The following is a 15,415-nucleotide window of genomic DNA, read 5'->3' as shown; positions in this document are numbered from 1 at the left end:
TTTTTTTGGGACACATTTTTGTTATTTTTAAATCGATAGTCTTCGTGATTCCGAGTAGAAATAACCCAAAAGTTGATGGATTTTCGAAAAATAATCAATGGGTTTTAAGTGACAATGCTCATGAACAAGAACATTCAATTCAAGTAACATATGTATTTATATAATATATCTAAGTATGCCTGGTACTAGTTTTTAGCTAGAATTTGTAATACAAAGAAATTAGAGCGATTAGAAGTTTTACATACAATACTTCTACAGGCTCTATTTTCTTAGTAAGATAAAAAAAATTATAAAATATTAATTTAATAACTTCTAACCGGCTCAGTAAATCGCCCCTCTAAAAATAATTTTGCCAGCAGAATGCTGCTTTTCCGTGCAATAAATTTTTGGGTTAGGTTTTTTTTTAATACAGGGTTAGTTTTGGACCGTTAGCCATATTGTGCGAGGTGATTAGGTAGGCCATACTGAACAACTTTTTCTATGGGATCAACTCCGAAATCCCAAAAAAAATTTGGCCGTTTCATACATTTTGGTCGAGTGGATGTCGACGTTTTCTATGGGAAGGCCAAATTTTTTTTTGGGATTTCGGGGTTGGTCCCATAGAAAAGTTGTTCAGTATGACCTACCTAATCACCTCGCACAATATGGCTAACGGTCCAAAAATGACCCTGTAGTTACCACCTATAGTTATTTTGACCTAATTTGTTACAGCTTAAACATGGAAGCTGTAGTGTTCAACGGTGCCAACCTCACCCTAAAGTACGAGAGCAAATACCCGCTCCCTAAGATCGTCGAGGACAATGACGTGATCGTGAAAGTGCATTATGCAGGCATATGCGGCACTGATCTGCACATTATTCAGGTAAATATAGTTTGTCAAAGGACTGTCTCATTTCAAACATAGACAGAGAGAATCATACTATCATTGTCTTACACTACTACTAGCACCCAAAAGAAAAGTATGAGTATATTAACTCACATTTATAGACGGGTCTAACGCGAAATTTATTCAAAGGTATATAAAGGTACTTGAATAAATTTCGCGTTAGACCCGTCTATAAATGTGAGTTAATATGTGTTCAAAACGCGAAGGTTTTAAATATTAAGTATGAGTATATATAGTTTTTTTTGTTCCTATTTACTGACAATTTGTTTTGACCAACTACAGTAGGTTTTCTAAACTCTCAAGGGGCAACTCTCACAAAAAAAAACTCTACGCTATATGCTAAAAATGCCTTACATCATTTTGGAAAAGAGCTGATACTCTTCACACTGCTGGATCGATTTCTAACAAACATAGCTCAGAACAACCGCAAGGAAACTCGCTTTCACTTAAAAATGAATGGTTACTGCATAGATTGTTTTACACAGTTACTGACTTTTTAAATAATAAAGTCAATTCAATTCAATAAAGTTGTCAATTAAGTAGTCTTAGTTATAAATTATAATTTATTATGCTTAGCCAAATGCAATTATGCTATAATAATGACATTAAATATTATTTTTTAGCTTTAAGTAACAAATATTGTACACCATTAAGATGGTAGGCTATGGTTTTAGTACTTATAAAATGTAACACCTTTTTTGTATACCTATAGTCACAATAAATATATTATGATTATGATTATGATTATGAAAAAAAAAACCGCATCTAAATTGGCAAATCCGTTGGAGAGCACACCCCTCTTTTTGCGTCGGGGGGTAAAAAAACATAAATATTTGCTAAATAATTAGGGCTCATTTCTAGACGGTGCGAGAACTCGCATGCGAGTTTCGTTGTTACACTGCGTCATTTGATCGGTCGGCTGAATTGGTGTAACCACAATGGTCAGCAAAGTAACTAAAATCGCATGCGAGTTCGCGCGCCGTCTAAATGAGCCCTTATACCTATTTGTTCCCTAAGTTGAATAGCTAAATTATTTCTTTGTTTCCAGGGCGAATTCCCCGCACGTAAGGACCGTCCTCTCGCTATGGGGCATGAGTTCAGCGGCGTCATTACCGAGGTCGGCAAGGCCACCCAATTTAAAGTGGGACAGAAGGTCGTCGTGGATCCTAACAGGTAACCTTCGGTTTAGTTCCCCACCTCTCCCCATCCTGAGTTCAGCGTCATCGTAGAGACAACGATGGCAATAAAGTATAGCTATACCTATAATACTCGTATAAACTTTAAGGATGACTCATGCTAGACCAGGCCGGGGCCGGGGATCACCGATCAGCCGTGATAGAAAATGACACGTCGGACGCTTCGCTTCGGCTCGGGCATAGCCCGGTCTAGCGCGAGTCATTTTTGATATATTGGCGCGTTGTCATTGCAAACTTGGTGCGGACTTAGGTTGAAGGATGTCTCCGAGGACAGACAGATCGTAAAAATAATGTAAACATTTTACAAGTACTTACTGGACTACTAGACTTGGTTCACGAGATAACCACCATGTGGGATGTTGATTCGACGATCATTGTCCCGATAGTCGTTTCAGCGAACAGTATCTTAGCGAAGAGTCTCGACCAACATCTTGAGAGACTCTCGCTGGGTGGTTGGATCAAGGGTCAGATGCAGAAGGCGGTAGTCTTCAACACGGCGGGGATAGTCCGCCGGTTCGTCGCTCTGCGGCACTGACCACCGGCAGCTTGGGCCCTGTCCCGCTGCTGGCGGCGCCCTAAAAACTAACTAATATGGCTCAGCGACCCAAAGAGTGTCTTGGCCGAGACGAGAGCACACCACTTTTCCCGATCCTGCGCCGTTTCCTGCCAATTATCGGCTTGAAGCTGACGCAGATCCGCTTCCACACTGTCTCCCCAGCAGTATTATCAGACTTAAGTTTTTTATAATGTGTTTTTATGTAAATATTATTGTTTCAGCGCATGCCACAGGTGCGATTTCTGCCGCAGCGGCAAATACCAATACTGTCTTACGGCTGGTATTAATAACACCATCGGAATCTGGCGAGATGGCGGCTGGGCCGAGTACGTGCGGTGCCCGGACACGAACGTGTTCGCGCTGCCAGACGAAATCACTACGGAACAAGGTAATAATGCTTCAATAGTAGGAAAATAGGTCATATTTTGTATATTAAAATAAAACGCCTTCACTTAGACAAAAAGAAAAATATAACTCTCTAAATATAATTATGATAATTCGCTCATTGGTTATGGCGTTATGAAAAATGGTTAGTATTTATGTTCATTGTGTAGAAAGATGACACAAGGGTTTCAAAAAAATATTCATCAAAAAACAAGCTAATAACTAAATAAGCGAATACAAGTGAACTGATGACAAAATGTTACAGAATATTTTTCTTTACAGACTTTCTTATGATATGGAGGGTACGATTAATATTTTATCCTTATTTCTTTGACTTTGAAAGCTTCTTCGCAACCTCTTCATTTTTCTCAGATATAGTTTCTCTGATTTTGTCTTCTCCTTCGCCTTTTTCTTTATTAACTTTCCCCAATTGATGATGCCGTAGCGCGAGCGAAAATAAACGTAGTCATTCATTGCCATACAACCAGCTTCTTCCGACATTTCCAAAATTTTTGTTTGTATAACATATATTTGATAAAATGTTACAAAAGTCTAATTTTTCTTCTTGGCAGACTTTCCGAATGAAGTCAACATTGCGCTCTATAGATTCCAGTTCTTTTCGAATTTCGCCTATTTTGGTATCTTCGCAGTCAGGGTCTGACGAAGAACTGTTAGCTGGCTGGGTATAAAGTAAAGTATAACTAGCAGGTTCTGACCAGTATTCGTTTCTATTAGGGGTATTTTTAGATCTACTGTAAAGTTTAATTTGGTATTGTTTATTTGGGCAGGGAAGTTGAATCAGCCCTTTGCAATATCCGTAACCAGCTCTAACGTTGTCCATGCAAGTCACTCGTAAAGATGAGCGGTTCAGCTCTCGTTGAGGCATTCCTGCCAGCTGATATTTCACTTTATACACCAAAGACGTCAGCAACGAATGGCCCTTAGTGTCAAGTTCTTTCCAAGCCAAAAAAGTTCTTTCCGTGTTACCTTCGAACAACTTCAAATCATCGGGAGACTTAGTTCTTATAATATGATCTCTGTTGATATGATAAGTCTCATTTGAGCAATATATATAGTTGCAAGACTGCATTACGAAAGTAATATTTTTCCTTAACGTCAATCCGTTGTGCCAAATTTCGGTCATGCTCCATTCGCTGCTTCTATTTTTCTTATTCACAATATGATCCTCATAAATACGTATTGATTTCTGATCTGGATCTACGTAGTACAGCGTGAAAGTTGCATACTCACTCAGCACGTCCCAATAGCAATTGATTTGAAGATCGTCTTGAACGCACCAGAAGTTTTTAGCAGCCGGAGGATGGTCGATATAAACATCTAAACTTGCTCGTCCAAACTCAGGGTCAAGTTTGCATGTATAATAAAAAAATGAAGTTGTTTTTGCGTTCTCTTTAGCTGTTACAATACTGTTTTCATTTAGCTGTTTAGTTTCTATGCTGTCATTTGTTTTATCTATGATAAGTTTTGCATTTCCCGAGCATAGTACTTCATAATCTTCGCCTATAGGCACAAAATATGTGACTTTATTTCCCGTCCATTTATGATGTACATTAGCTGATCTTACAGTTATTGCTGGTATTACAGTAACAGATAGCTTCGACGTACAATTAGCTTTCACATCAATGCACGTGTATCTGTAAAATAAATATACATCAGGCTTCTTCGTAGTCAGCTTGATCGTAGTATCATTAACTATTTCTGTCGACTCTACGCTTTCCAGTCCTTCAAATTTGATGTTTAAGTTTTTGGAATCGGTTCCACTACATAGTATAGTCACATTATCCCCGTATTTAGCATAAAGGGAATTGAAGTTGTTGCCATCTTCATCTTGTAATTTATTTTGACTGTCCCCCGCGGTCCCAGAGATGGTCACACCCGGTCCGTGGCAGGCGCTCGCGAGGCGCAGCGCAAGCGCACACAGTATGACAGTGCGCATGTTTACGCAGACTAATTGTAACTTAGTGCTTGTGAATGTCAGTCTTTTTATAGGTCTCTCAATTGGACATATCAGGCTCATTGGCAATAGGGATGTGAGCGGCTTTTTAAATAAGTTAGTAATTTTTTTATTTAAATTAACTTTTAAAGATTTGTTTTTATAAATTTATTGGGATTGTTATAACTGCAACTTATTTGCTTATACAGTGAACCCTGGATAAGTGAGATCTCAAGGGACGAGCAGATTTGTCTCACTTAAAGAGGTATTCCACTTATCCAGGCTCTCAGTTAGCCAGGTACAAATAAATTTCTGTCTCATTTACAGAGGGTCCCACTAATAGAGGTGAGAATATAGGATATATTTCAGTTATAGAGGTGGTTAATAAGGTATTTTGTAATTATCTTTAAAAATAAATAAGGTAAAATAATCCTTGTCCTTAATAATTTTTAAGTCTGTTTAAATATTTCTTTGAATTTATTTTGAATGATTCTCCAAAGGATATATTTTTCAATTAAATTTGATACGGACTTCATTGCGTCTTAGAAATCTATTAAATGAAAATTTGTTTATTCGTGTTACTATGAAGATTTCAGCTTTCGTTTCGATAGTTTTAACTACATAAAGTACCTAAATGAAACTTGAAGTCGTTTAGACACAATTAAGCAAATGCGGAATTTGTGGATAGACTAAGATTTAGTAAGAATACGGAAATTGATCAATAAAGTCCAAGTTAGAGAGGTCATAGATTGACGTTATCTCAGATACAGAGGTCAATTCCTATTAAATTCTATAAAAACAATTAGGAAAATGTGATCTTATAAATATAGTCTCAGTAAAAGAGGTAAAATACACTCTCTGTCTTAATTATAGAGGTAAATGTGACTTTAAAATCACAACAACTAATCCCAGTTATAGAGGTTCGTTTTTTCTCACTAACAGAGGTAATTCAGTGCTAAAGTGTCGGGACCGCACCATGAGTCCCAGCTATAGAGGTTTCTCACTTATCCAGGTCCCACTTAACCAGGTTTCACTGTAATAGCAATCCTAATAATAGTTCTCTCATAGTTATGGGTCGTATTATAAGATTACTTTTATTTGATTGAACTGAATAATAATGTTATGTTGCGGTTATGATTTTATTATTATTTACGGTTTTATATTGGACAGATTATTTTATAGTTAGTATTAGTCTAACTTATTAGTATAAAAAATAATCAACGGGTTGCACTCCGGGAGTGCCAACAGAAGTGAAAACTCAATGACATCTTACGTCTTACGCTCTCACGAGTTTAACATTTTTTCCCCATCACAAAAAGTGCACAGCGCCGTTAAAGAAGTTTTCTTTTCAAAAACAAAAACCAAGACGATCTTTATGTACCTATATAATAATTAGAAACAACTGACATGGTCGTAATTGAATCATGCACCAAAGCAAAGCAAGTTATATTAGCAGAAAATTTGTAGATACTCATGGTATGTTCGTCAAGCAAATCTTGTCAATAGAAAAAGGCGGCAAATTTGAAAAAAAAAACGCGGGTGAGCATAGCAACACTACGTTTGAATTTTTCGAAAACCGCATCTCATTTATACCTTATCTGTGGAACTGTTTTGTTTACATTTCATCGTTGTTCGATGTACATTGCTGCTTTTGGTTCGTTTATAGGGATACCATACTATAGTTTGTTTTACAATTGCTACTGACATATCCAGCTCGACAGACTAATTATAAATATTAAAAGAAAAACATGCCACAATAAAGTCCTCTCTCCGCATCCTTACTGTTTTGGTGCGTCCATGTGGCCGATTCTGATTCAACAATTTTTTAAAGTTTTGATCTTGTGTTGATACGTCCTTGACAGTAGCTCACGCTGAAGATAGAATAATTTATTTCGACGTAAACAATTATATATGAAGGAGACAGTAAAAGTTGTACTAAACTAATCACTACGTATAGAACAAAGTCGCTTCCCTCAGTCTGTCCCTATGTATGCTTAGATCTTCAAAACTACGCAACGTATTTCGATGCGGTTTTTTTAAATAGATAGAGTGATTCAAGAGGAAGGTTTGTGTATAATTTGTTAAGAGCCCATCAACGTGCACACTAGCGCCACTGCTAAATAATCGTGATAATTTAAATTTAACGAAAGATATTTAAAAAAAGGGGGCCGCTACGTACTGTATCTTGTATTAAAGTACCTTTTGAATACATCAAACTAGTTTCTATGTTGCTGGTTTCGTCAATCTATGAACTCAAAACAAAAACGGCCGTTTTAACTTTGGACGCATAGATTGACGAATTCAGCAACATATAGAAACTAGTTTGATGTAGGTATTCAAAGGGTACTTTAATACAAGATACATTACTTTTTTGAATATATTTCGTTAAATTTAAATAATCACGATTATTTAGCAGTGGCGCTAGTGTGGACGTTGATGGGCCCTTAACCCATGCGAAGCCGGGGCGGGTCGAGTACCTATTATAAAATCGTGCCATAAAATTACTTCTTATGGTATTTTCTTTTTGCAATTGTACCAATTATGTCATATGAAATATTATTGATATAAAACAAATAACATTAAAATATTATTACTTACACTCAAGATAATATAGACATTGAGGTTGCCTTATCTCTTTAAATAAGTCACAATAACACTTTTTCCCTACAATAACAAAGATAAAGATTTAATAACAAGCTTTATGCTTGTTATTGCCTTACTTACTTACTGCTGTGGCGCAACGACCCGAAGTGGATCTTGGCCTCCGACACCAAAGACCGCCATGCTACTCTGTCCAAAGCCGTTTCTGTCCAGTCGACGGCGCCGAGTTCGTTGAGTCTTTCTGCACTTCGTCTCCAGCGGTACCTAGGGCATCCAGACGGTCTTCCGCCGCTTGATATACTTGTTATTGCCTAATATATCTATTTATTTAATATTTTGACGTGAAACGTTAGGTAAACGTCTTTAAAATTAGATGCTACAATTCGAGCTGATATTTTATTTGGAAAGCAAATACGTATAGATCAAGGTCTAGGTAGGTAAAAGTAAAATAATAGTAGGTAAGTTAAGTATAATAAAATTATGATAATTTAATTTTATCTAGTGCGCCAAACATGTTATGTCAATATTATTGGTAAAAAGAAGAAACATTGAAATATATTAAATACACTGAAGATAATATATAAAGATTACGCTAACTTTATCTCTTTAAATTATTTATCTCTGCAATAACTAGTAAGATAAGTATTAAATAATAAGATTTACAGTTGTTTAATTACCTAATATAATATTATAGCACTGTAATGGTGATTATGAAAACTGACAAGTATTGACGTCAAAATGGATAATATAAACAAAAGTTTTGGTACATATGCCCCTAAAATAGGCATAGTAACCTAATATGTCTTTGACCATAGGCTTTGTGCCTATTTTAGGGCATATATGTAACTCTGTATGGTTTTGTCACCTCATGACTGTATGGTTTTGTCACCGTCGCTCGCCGTAAAAAAATGTGGTCGGATAGTCGGCGACTAGTTGCCGACTATCCGACATTCCTAGATTATACGTATTTTGTAATGTGTTGTACTTATGTGTCTTTATTTAATACTTCACTATCACTACATAGTATAAAATAAAGTCTCTTCCCGCTGTCTGTCTGTCTGTATGTATGCGTAGATCTTTAAAACTACGCGTTCTATTTTGATGCGTTTTTTTTTATAGATAGAGATTAGAGAGAGTCAAGAAGGAGGAAGGTTTATGTATAATTTGTTAACCCGTGCGAAGCCGGGGCGGCTCGCTAGTAAAGGAATAACACACATTGTTTTAATTATCAGGAGGTATTTGCGAGCCCTATTCGTGCGTCGCACACGGATTTGACCGAGCTGCCCCACTGCAGATCGGAGAGAAGATCCTGGTGGTCGGAGCCGGCATCATTGGTAATTATTATATTAACATTTTTAACCTTTTATCCTTTTAAGAAGCGCTGGCTGGACGATCTTAGTGTAAGGCCTGAGTGGACGCTCGAAGCGGAGCGTCGGGCTCACAAGTGATTTGAGCAGCGTACACTAAAGCCGCTCCTATACGCTTGCATTTGTTTAACATGCACGCCGCACGCCCCGCCCCGCTGCACGCCCAACAAGAGCGTCCACTCAGGCCTTACACTTACACCTGAGGATCACTCTATCAATATAATCATTACTATCGTAGTGATTATATTCTCTTTGCTGAGGAAGTGGAGAAGACTGAGCAGCCGACCTAGTCAAGGTGACAATCGCTATCGCTTCTGAAAGGCTTTGTGTCTCTATATCTCTCTTCCATATTAGTACGACAGCGGCAGTTGCGTTTCGATCGTTACGGAGCGTAAGCGATTGGCATGTTGGCTATGCGGCCAGGAAAGAGGACCCTGGCGCTAGGCCGGGAAAACGCTAGGTTGAAGAAGGAGAACCTTTTAACAGCTATATAGTTAATTCTCCCACGGGTTTGACTGAGCTGCAGATCGGAGAGAAGATAGTGGTGGTCGGAGCCGGCATCATTCGTAATTATTATACATACTTACATTTTGAACCTTTTAACCACCATAGAATATTTCATCGAGCGTGCGCTCGTATCGCCGGCGCGGCGGTAGGTACCTACGAAGTTTTGTCTTATTTATTTACTAGGGCCCGTACCAAGAGTCACTGACTGTGTCAAAACTGACATAAACGCCATCGAGAACGTAATTTACTTTCTATACATCTCGTTCGCACTAATATGCGAGTACGAGCGAGATGTATAGAAAGTAAATTACGTTCTCGCCGGCGTTTATATCAGTGACAAACTGATGGTAGCCTACTGGAGGCCGATTTTTGAGTTTCGACTGCTCAATTTCGTGTATTTCGTTCAATGGGCCATTTTATTTAAAGTTGTCTCCTGTACTTTTTTTTTAAAATTGGTGAAATCTATGTTATTTCTACTCAGAATCACGAGCTCTTTCTATCCTAATAGAAGAGAAAAGGTGTCCCAAGGTTTTTATTTCCATTCTGTTACCATTTTTCATAGACTTTGTATGGCAGTCTTGGAATGGAAAGACCGAAAAATGTATGGAAATTTTGGGACACTTTTTTCTCCTATTAGGATCAAAAGAGCTCGTGATTCTGAGTAGAAATAACATAAAAATCTCAAATTTGAAAAAAAAAGTGTAGGGGACCACTTTAAATAAAATGGCCCCAATAATAATAAATATTTAGGCTTACTGTAAAATGTATTCCAGGCAACCTGTGGGTGACAGCGCTCCATCACCAGGGCCACAGGGAGGTCACGGTCTCAGAGATGAACAAATCCAGGCTGGATATCGTCAAGAAACTTAGTAAGTAGAAAAAAAAAGATTTATTCAGGAGAAATAAACCCAATTTTCCACATGTTTTCTTCCGCCAAACCGCAGGACAGTTTGTTGTTTGCAGTATATTTATATCTAAATATACTAAAATTAAAACTACCTACAAAACTAAAACTCCTATACTACTAGCTAATTTTGAAAGAAAAAGATTTCGGTATTGGGGGTCACCGCATTTAAGTACCGGTACTGATAACTGTCCGACATTGGTACTTTACGTTTGTTTGTAAAACGCCTGAATGGATTATTGAAGCAATTCACCACTAGGTTGTTTATTTTTATAATTTCAGACACGGGATACCGGCTCATCTCCCCTGACGTGCTTGCCAAAGAAGACAAACTGTATGATGTCATCGTCGATTGCACAGGTAATAAATACATAACATAATACTTTATTATTACTATAGTAAGTAAGTAGGTAAGTAATATTTATTAGCACATAAATTAACGAAATATAATAATGAAATTTCATTAACACGAACAGAACATTGTGCTAAAAGGTCCTCACTCAGCTTGATGTCCCGAAGTGAAACCTTAGTGTAAGGCCTGAGTGGACGCTCGGGTTGGGCGTGCAGCGGGGCGGGGCGTGCGGCGTGCATGTTACACAAATGCAAAGGCATAGGAGTGGCCTTAGAGCCCACAGCCACGCTGCACGCCCCGCCGAACGCTCCGCTTCGAGCGTCCACTCAGGCCTTACACTTAGGACACACGAGACGCTGATTTTCAATGAAGCCTGATAAAAAACTAAATCTAACCAGGTGACTTAAATATCCAACAAATCATAACATTCATAACAACAAAATAAGTGCAGGTCACAGCAAATCCAAGGTAGTCAAAAATCAATGAAAAGTGAGGAAAGAGACATCTAAATATAGGTAGTTAAAGTGTCATTATATGGAACTTGCTAACTAGGTATGTAAACAAACCGCCATATTGAAATTGTCTCTAAATGATGAATTTACTAGTGACTTTTGTTTACATAGATAGCAAGTTCCATAGAATGACACTCACTTTAGTCTACGGTACAGAACCCCTTGTGTAAATTTCATTCGATAGCGTGACGTACATTCGCGTTATCTATTTTTGTATGGGATTTCGAACAGCGCGCCAAGCGGGACGTTTTGGAAACTCAAAATCACATACAAAATAAACACGCATAACGCAAACGTGTACGTCACGTGACGCTATAGAATGAAAAGTACATTAGGGGTGGGGGTACAAATGTGAATGTAGCAAATAGTTTCCAAAAAGTTGGCAAAGATTTATGAAAATTTCAGGAAAATATTTACAGGGATAATAATAATAAATAAATATTATAGGACATTTTTACACAAATTGACTAAGCCCCACGGTAAGCTCAAGAAAGCTTGTGTTGTGGGTACTCAGACAACGATATATATAATATACAAATACTTAAATACATAGAAAACAACCATGACTCAGGAACAAATATCTGTGCTCATCACACAAATAAATGCCCTTACCGGGATTCGAACCCAGGACTGCGGCTTCACAAGCAGGGTCACTACCCACTAGGCCAGACCGGTCGGTCAAAAAAAAAACAAACAAAGGAAACAACAGGGATAAAAAGGAAACTTTCATTTTGGAAATGAAAAATTCAGATTCGTTTACAAATATGTATTTTCCATGTGGAAATTTCGCAATTTAGTAGTCGTACGTACTAAATAAATTCGCGTACCTATATAATATAAATTTCATGTGTACATTTCAGAGGTTTTTAAATTATAATTGGTCAAACCAATTTGTCAGTGAATAAGAACCAAAAAACTATACTCGTCCTTTTCTTTTGGGTGCTAGTACTAGTGTAAAATAAAGATAGTATGATTATCTCTGTGTCTATGTTTGAAATGAGACAGTCCTTTGACAAACTATAAACATTTTACTTTCACATGTCCACAGGCGTCGGCAAGGTGATGGAGATGAACTTCAACCACCTAAACCACGGCGGTAAATACGTGCTCTTCGGTTGCTGTCCACCCACACACCAAGCCACGTAAGTCACACAACGTGCTCTTCGGTTGCTGTCCACCCTCACACCAAGCCTCGTAAGAGTCGTAAGTTACACAACGTGATTTTCGGTTGCTGTCCACCCTCACACCAAGCCTCGTAAGTTACACAGTAAATCCGGTAAATACGTGCTCTTGGGTTGCTCTCCACCCACACACCAAGCCTCGTAAGTTATACAGTAAATCCGGTAAATACGTGCTCTTGGGTTGCTGTCCACCCTTACATCAAGCCTCGTAAGTTACACAGCGTGCTCTTCGGTTGCTGTCCACCCTCACACCAAGCCTCGTAAGTTACACAGCGTGCTCTTCGGTTGCTGTCCACCCTCACACCAAGCCTCGTAAGTTACACAGCGTGCTCTTCGGTTGCTGTCCACCCTCACACCAAGCCACGTAAGTTACACAATGTGCTCTTCGGTTGCTGTCCACCCACACACCAAGCCACGTAAGTTACACAACGTGCTCTCCGGTTGCTGTCCACCCTCACACCAAGCCTCGTAAGTTACACAGTAAATCCGGTAAATACGTGCTCTTCGGTTGCTGTCCACCCTCACACCAAGCCTGGTAAGTTACACAGTAAATCCGGTAAATACGTGCTCTTGGGTTGCTGTCCACCCTCACACCACGCCTCGTAAGTTATACCTACAGTAAATTCGGTAAATACGTGCTCTTGGGTTGCTGTCCACCCTCACACCAAGCCTCGTAAGTTACACAGTAAATCGTCAATTACTGGCCACTGTTTAATAACTGGCCACCTTATACTAAAATGAATTCTATTCACCTATAAACAGAATTCATTTTAGATAGATAGATAGAATACTCTGAATTGGCACACCTCAGTAAAAGATAAGAAAATAACAATTGATTAGATTTAGAGGCAGACAACAGGCATTTTAGTATAAGGTGGCTAGTTATTGAAGGGTGGCCACTCATTGACACCTTATACTAAAATGAATTCTGTTTCTCCGTTCTGTTATGTATTCCGTTTCTGTGATTCTGAGTCGAAATAACTCAAAGTTTATTAGTTTTTCAATAAAAATTTAATGGTAGGTACATTTTTTCTGAAAAGCCCCAAATAAACAAAATTTATTTTTTATTTGAGTTATGTACGTGATTTTATTTATTATTGGGGTGTTACGGGCCTTTGAGTGCCGCATTGACCAGGAATTTATCTATTGTGACGGCCCTTTAAAGTTCATTACTTATGCCCGTTGCATCCAGAAAATGACAGATTCACCTCATATTAGCGTTGCAATACGTGCCGCCATAAAGAAGTTACTTATTTTTGACATTAGTGGTCCACAGGAACAGAGAATGTGCATAGCAGTCTCTTCTAACTCCTGTCGCATCTTGTGATTGAAAACGATTGAATATTGCCGGCTTGATTGATCGATTAATCGTTTTTCCTCAGGATTAACCCGTTCCAGATCTACAACAAGGAAGTAACTGTTATTGGGATCAAGATCAACCCGTTCACTTTCCCGAAGACCATTGGGTGGCTCAAGGCCATGGGAGAAAGGTGAGCAAACAATATATAGTAGATAGTTAACCAAGGCACAGAATAAGTAATAGTATTATCATACAGAACGGCCACGCCCCGCCCCGCCCCGATTCGCATTACCTCGCCCCGCGACACGAATTTGGCCATAATCTGGCGGACTTCTGGCGTCCTCTCAGTATAGCGACTTAATTACCCACACATACCTACACAATGACACGTGTACAGACGTGCCGTGCACACATCTAAACGCAAATGATTTTTGATGTATGGCGTGTCCGTCCTGTGACCAAGGGATGAAAGGCGCTAATTTATGCCGAGGTCGCCAATAGTTCGAGGCTGAAATTATGCCTTTCACCCGAGTTAACCACTCTATTTTTCATTTCGATACGAGGAAAGTAATTTGAGTTTTTTTTAGTATACATTTTTATAGTATTACTTGAGCGTACTTTCAATTAACAATAGGTATATAAGTATAATTATTATTGGAATGGGGAGTTAAATATTAGAACGGAAATTTTATTAACAGATCCATTTAAACCCAAATTTCAATTGTATATCGTAAAAAAAAAATATCATAAATAGTCGTACTTGGAACGTAAAATGCTCTAGTGCAGAAACGTATCATTTTTTGCACACTTTTTAGAACAACAATGACCCTCTTTCAGAGCATGAGAAATGAAAACCCATTTTCATACCTCCTATTCAGAAAAGAGCTTTTTCTTCCCTGCTAGGAGGAATCAAAGTAACACTTTTCTGTTCTAGCACACTATTTTTACATTTTTTGCACATTATTTTTTTAGCTTAAGTAAATAATCTGTTTAAGCATCAGATTGTGTCAACACTAAGATTTTTTTTATTTTCCTCATAGTTGATGTAAAAGCAGTATAGTATGGTATCAAAATTTCGTCTTGGGCGAGTTGGGCGTTAACACTTGAATCCCTCATTACGCTCAGGATTCAATGTACGCCCTTGACGAAAATATATCATTTTGATCCCTTGTAACACAAACTACATTTATTCCTTCCAGATACTTGAACTACGAAAACTTGGGTATTAAGACCTACAAGTTGTCGGAGTACCAGAAGGCTCTGGATGACATGAAGGCTGGCACCATCTCCAAGGCTCTGTTTAAACTGGTCAAGTAAATGATGATGAGTCGGATCAAACCAGGGATCGGAACCGGTTTTTTGCAAAAACTTGGAAAGAACCATATTTTGTCGAATTATTTTGTACTCGAAATATAGGACTCAGTTGTGTTTTTAGGTAACGACTTCGTATTATTAGATTGTCCAATTAGAAATGAAGTAATTAGCAAAGAACGAATAAATACCGTTCTCGTTCCCATACAAAAAATACCGGTATCCGATCCCTGGATCAAACTATAGTTGGTCAAACCAAATTAATAATAATAATAAATTCTTTATCTCTTCTTTTTTTTCTTTTTTTTAATTTAATTTAATTGTTGTTACCATATTATACTAACATAGACTAAGGCACTGTTACTAACAGTTTTTTATGGGGCACATCAGGCCTGAATTAAAAG

At 38.0% G+C, this 15,415-nt stretch overlaps 1 protein-coding gene across 2 annotated transcripts; it reads left to right on the top strand.

The window, feature by feature from the left end:
- The first annotated feature begins 712 nt into the window (after positions 1–712).
- On the top strand, positions 713–15,029 carry LOC134660485 (uncharacterized). 2 transcript variants are annotated; one of them, XM_063516252.1, is made up of 9 exons: positions 713–862; positions 1,935–2,059; positions 2,860–3,026; positions 8,810–8,911; positions 10,225–10,320; positions 10,638–10,715; positions 12,268–12,361; positions 13,783–13,890; positions 14,900–15,029. In XM_063516252.1, exons 1-9 carry the CDS (start codon positions 719–721, stop codon positions 15,015–15,017), a joined length of 1,032 nt encoding a protein of 343 aa, XP_063372322.1. In that variant the 5' UTR covers positions 713–718; the 3' UTR covers positions 15,018–15,029. The 2 variants fall into 2 exon arrangements, with proteins under 2 accessions (XP_063372322.1, XP_063372323.1); XM_063516253.1 differs by lacking the exon at positions 8,810–8,911 and having other exon boundaries at positions 14,900–15,021.
- Positions 15,030–15,415: the final 386 nt, after the last annotated feature.

This window comes from Cydia amplana, chromosome 27 (genome assembly GCF_948474715.1).
Source record: "Cydia amplana chromosome 27, ilCydAmpl1.1, whole genome shotgun sequence".
Taxonomy (NCBI): Eukaryota; Metazoa; Arthropoda; class Insecta; order Lepidoptera; family Tortricidae; genus Cydia; species Cydia amplana.
Note: the sequence above shows the minus strand (reverse complement) of the source record. Positions and strands in the feature narration are given on the sequence as shown.

Excerpts from the sequence above, each read along its gene's own strand:
- LOC134660485 (XM_063516252.1), top strand. The coding sequence starts at position 719 with ATGGAAGCTGTAGTGTTCAACGGTGCCAACCTCACCCTAAAGTACGAG. Across the intron at positions 10,716-12,267 it reads TGTCATCGTCGATTGCACAG|GCGTCGGCAAGGTGATGGAG; the intron begins GTAATAAATACA and ends ACATGTCCACAG. Across the intron at positions 12,362-13,782 it reads CCACCCACACACCAAGCCAC|GATTAACCCGTTCCAGATCT; the intron begins GTAAGTCACACA and ends GTTTTTCCTCAG.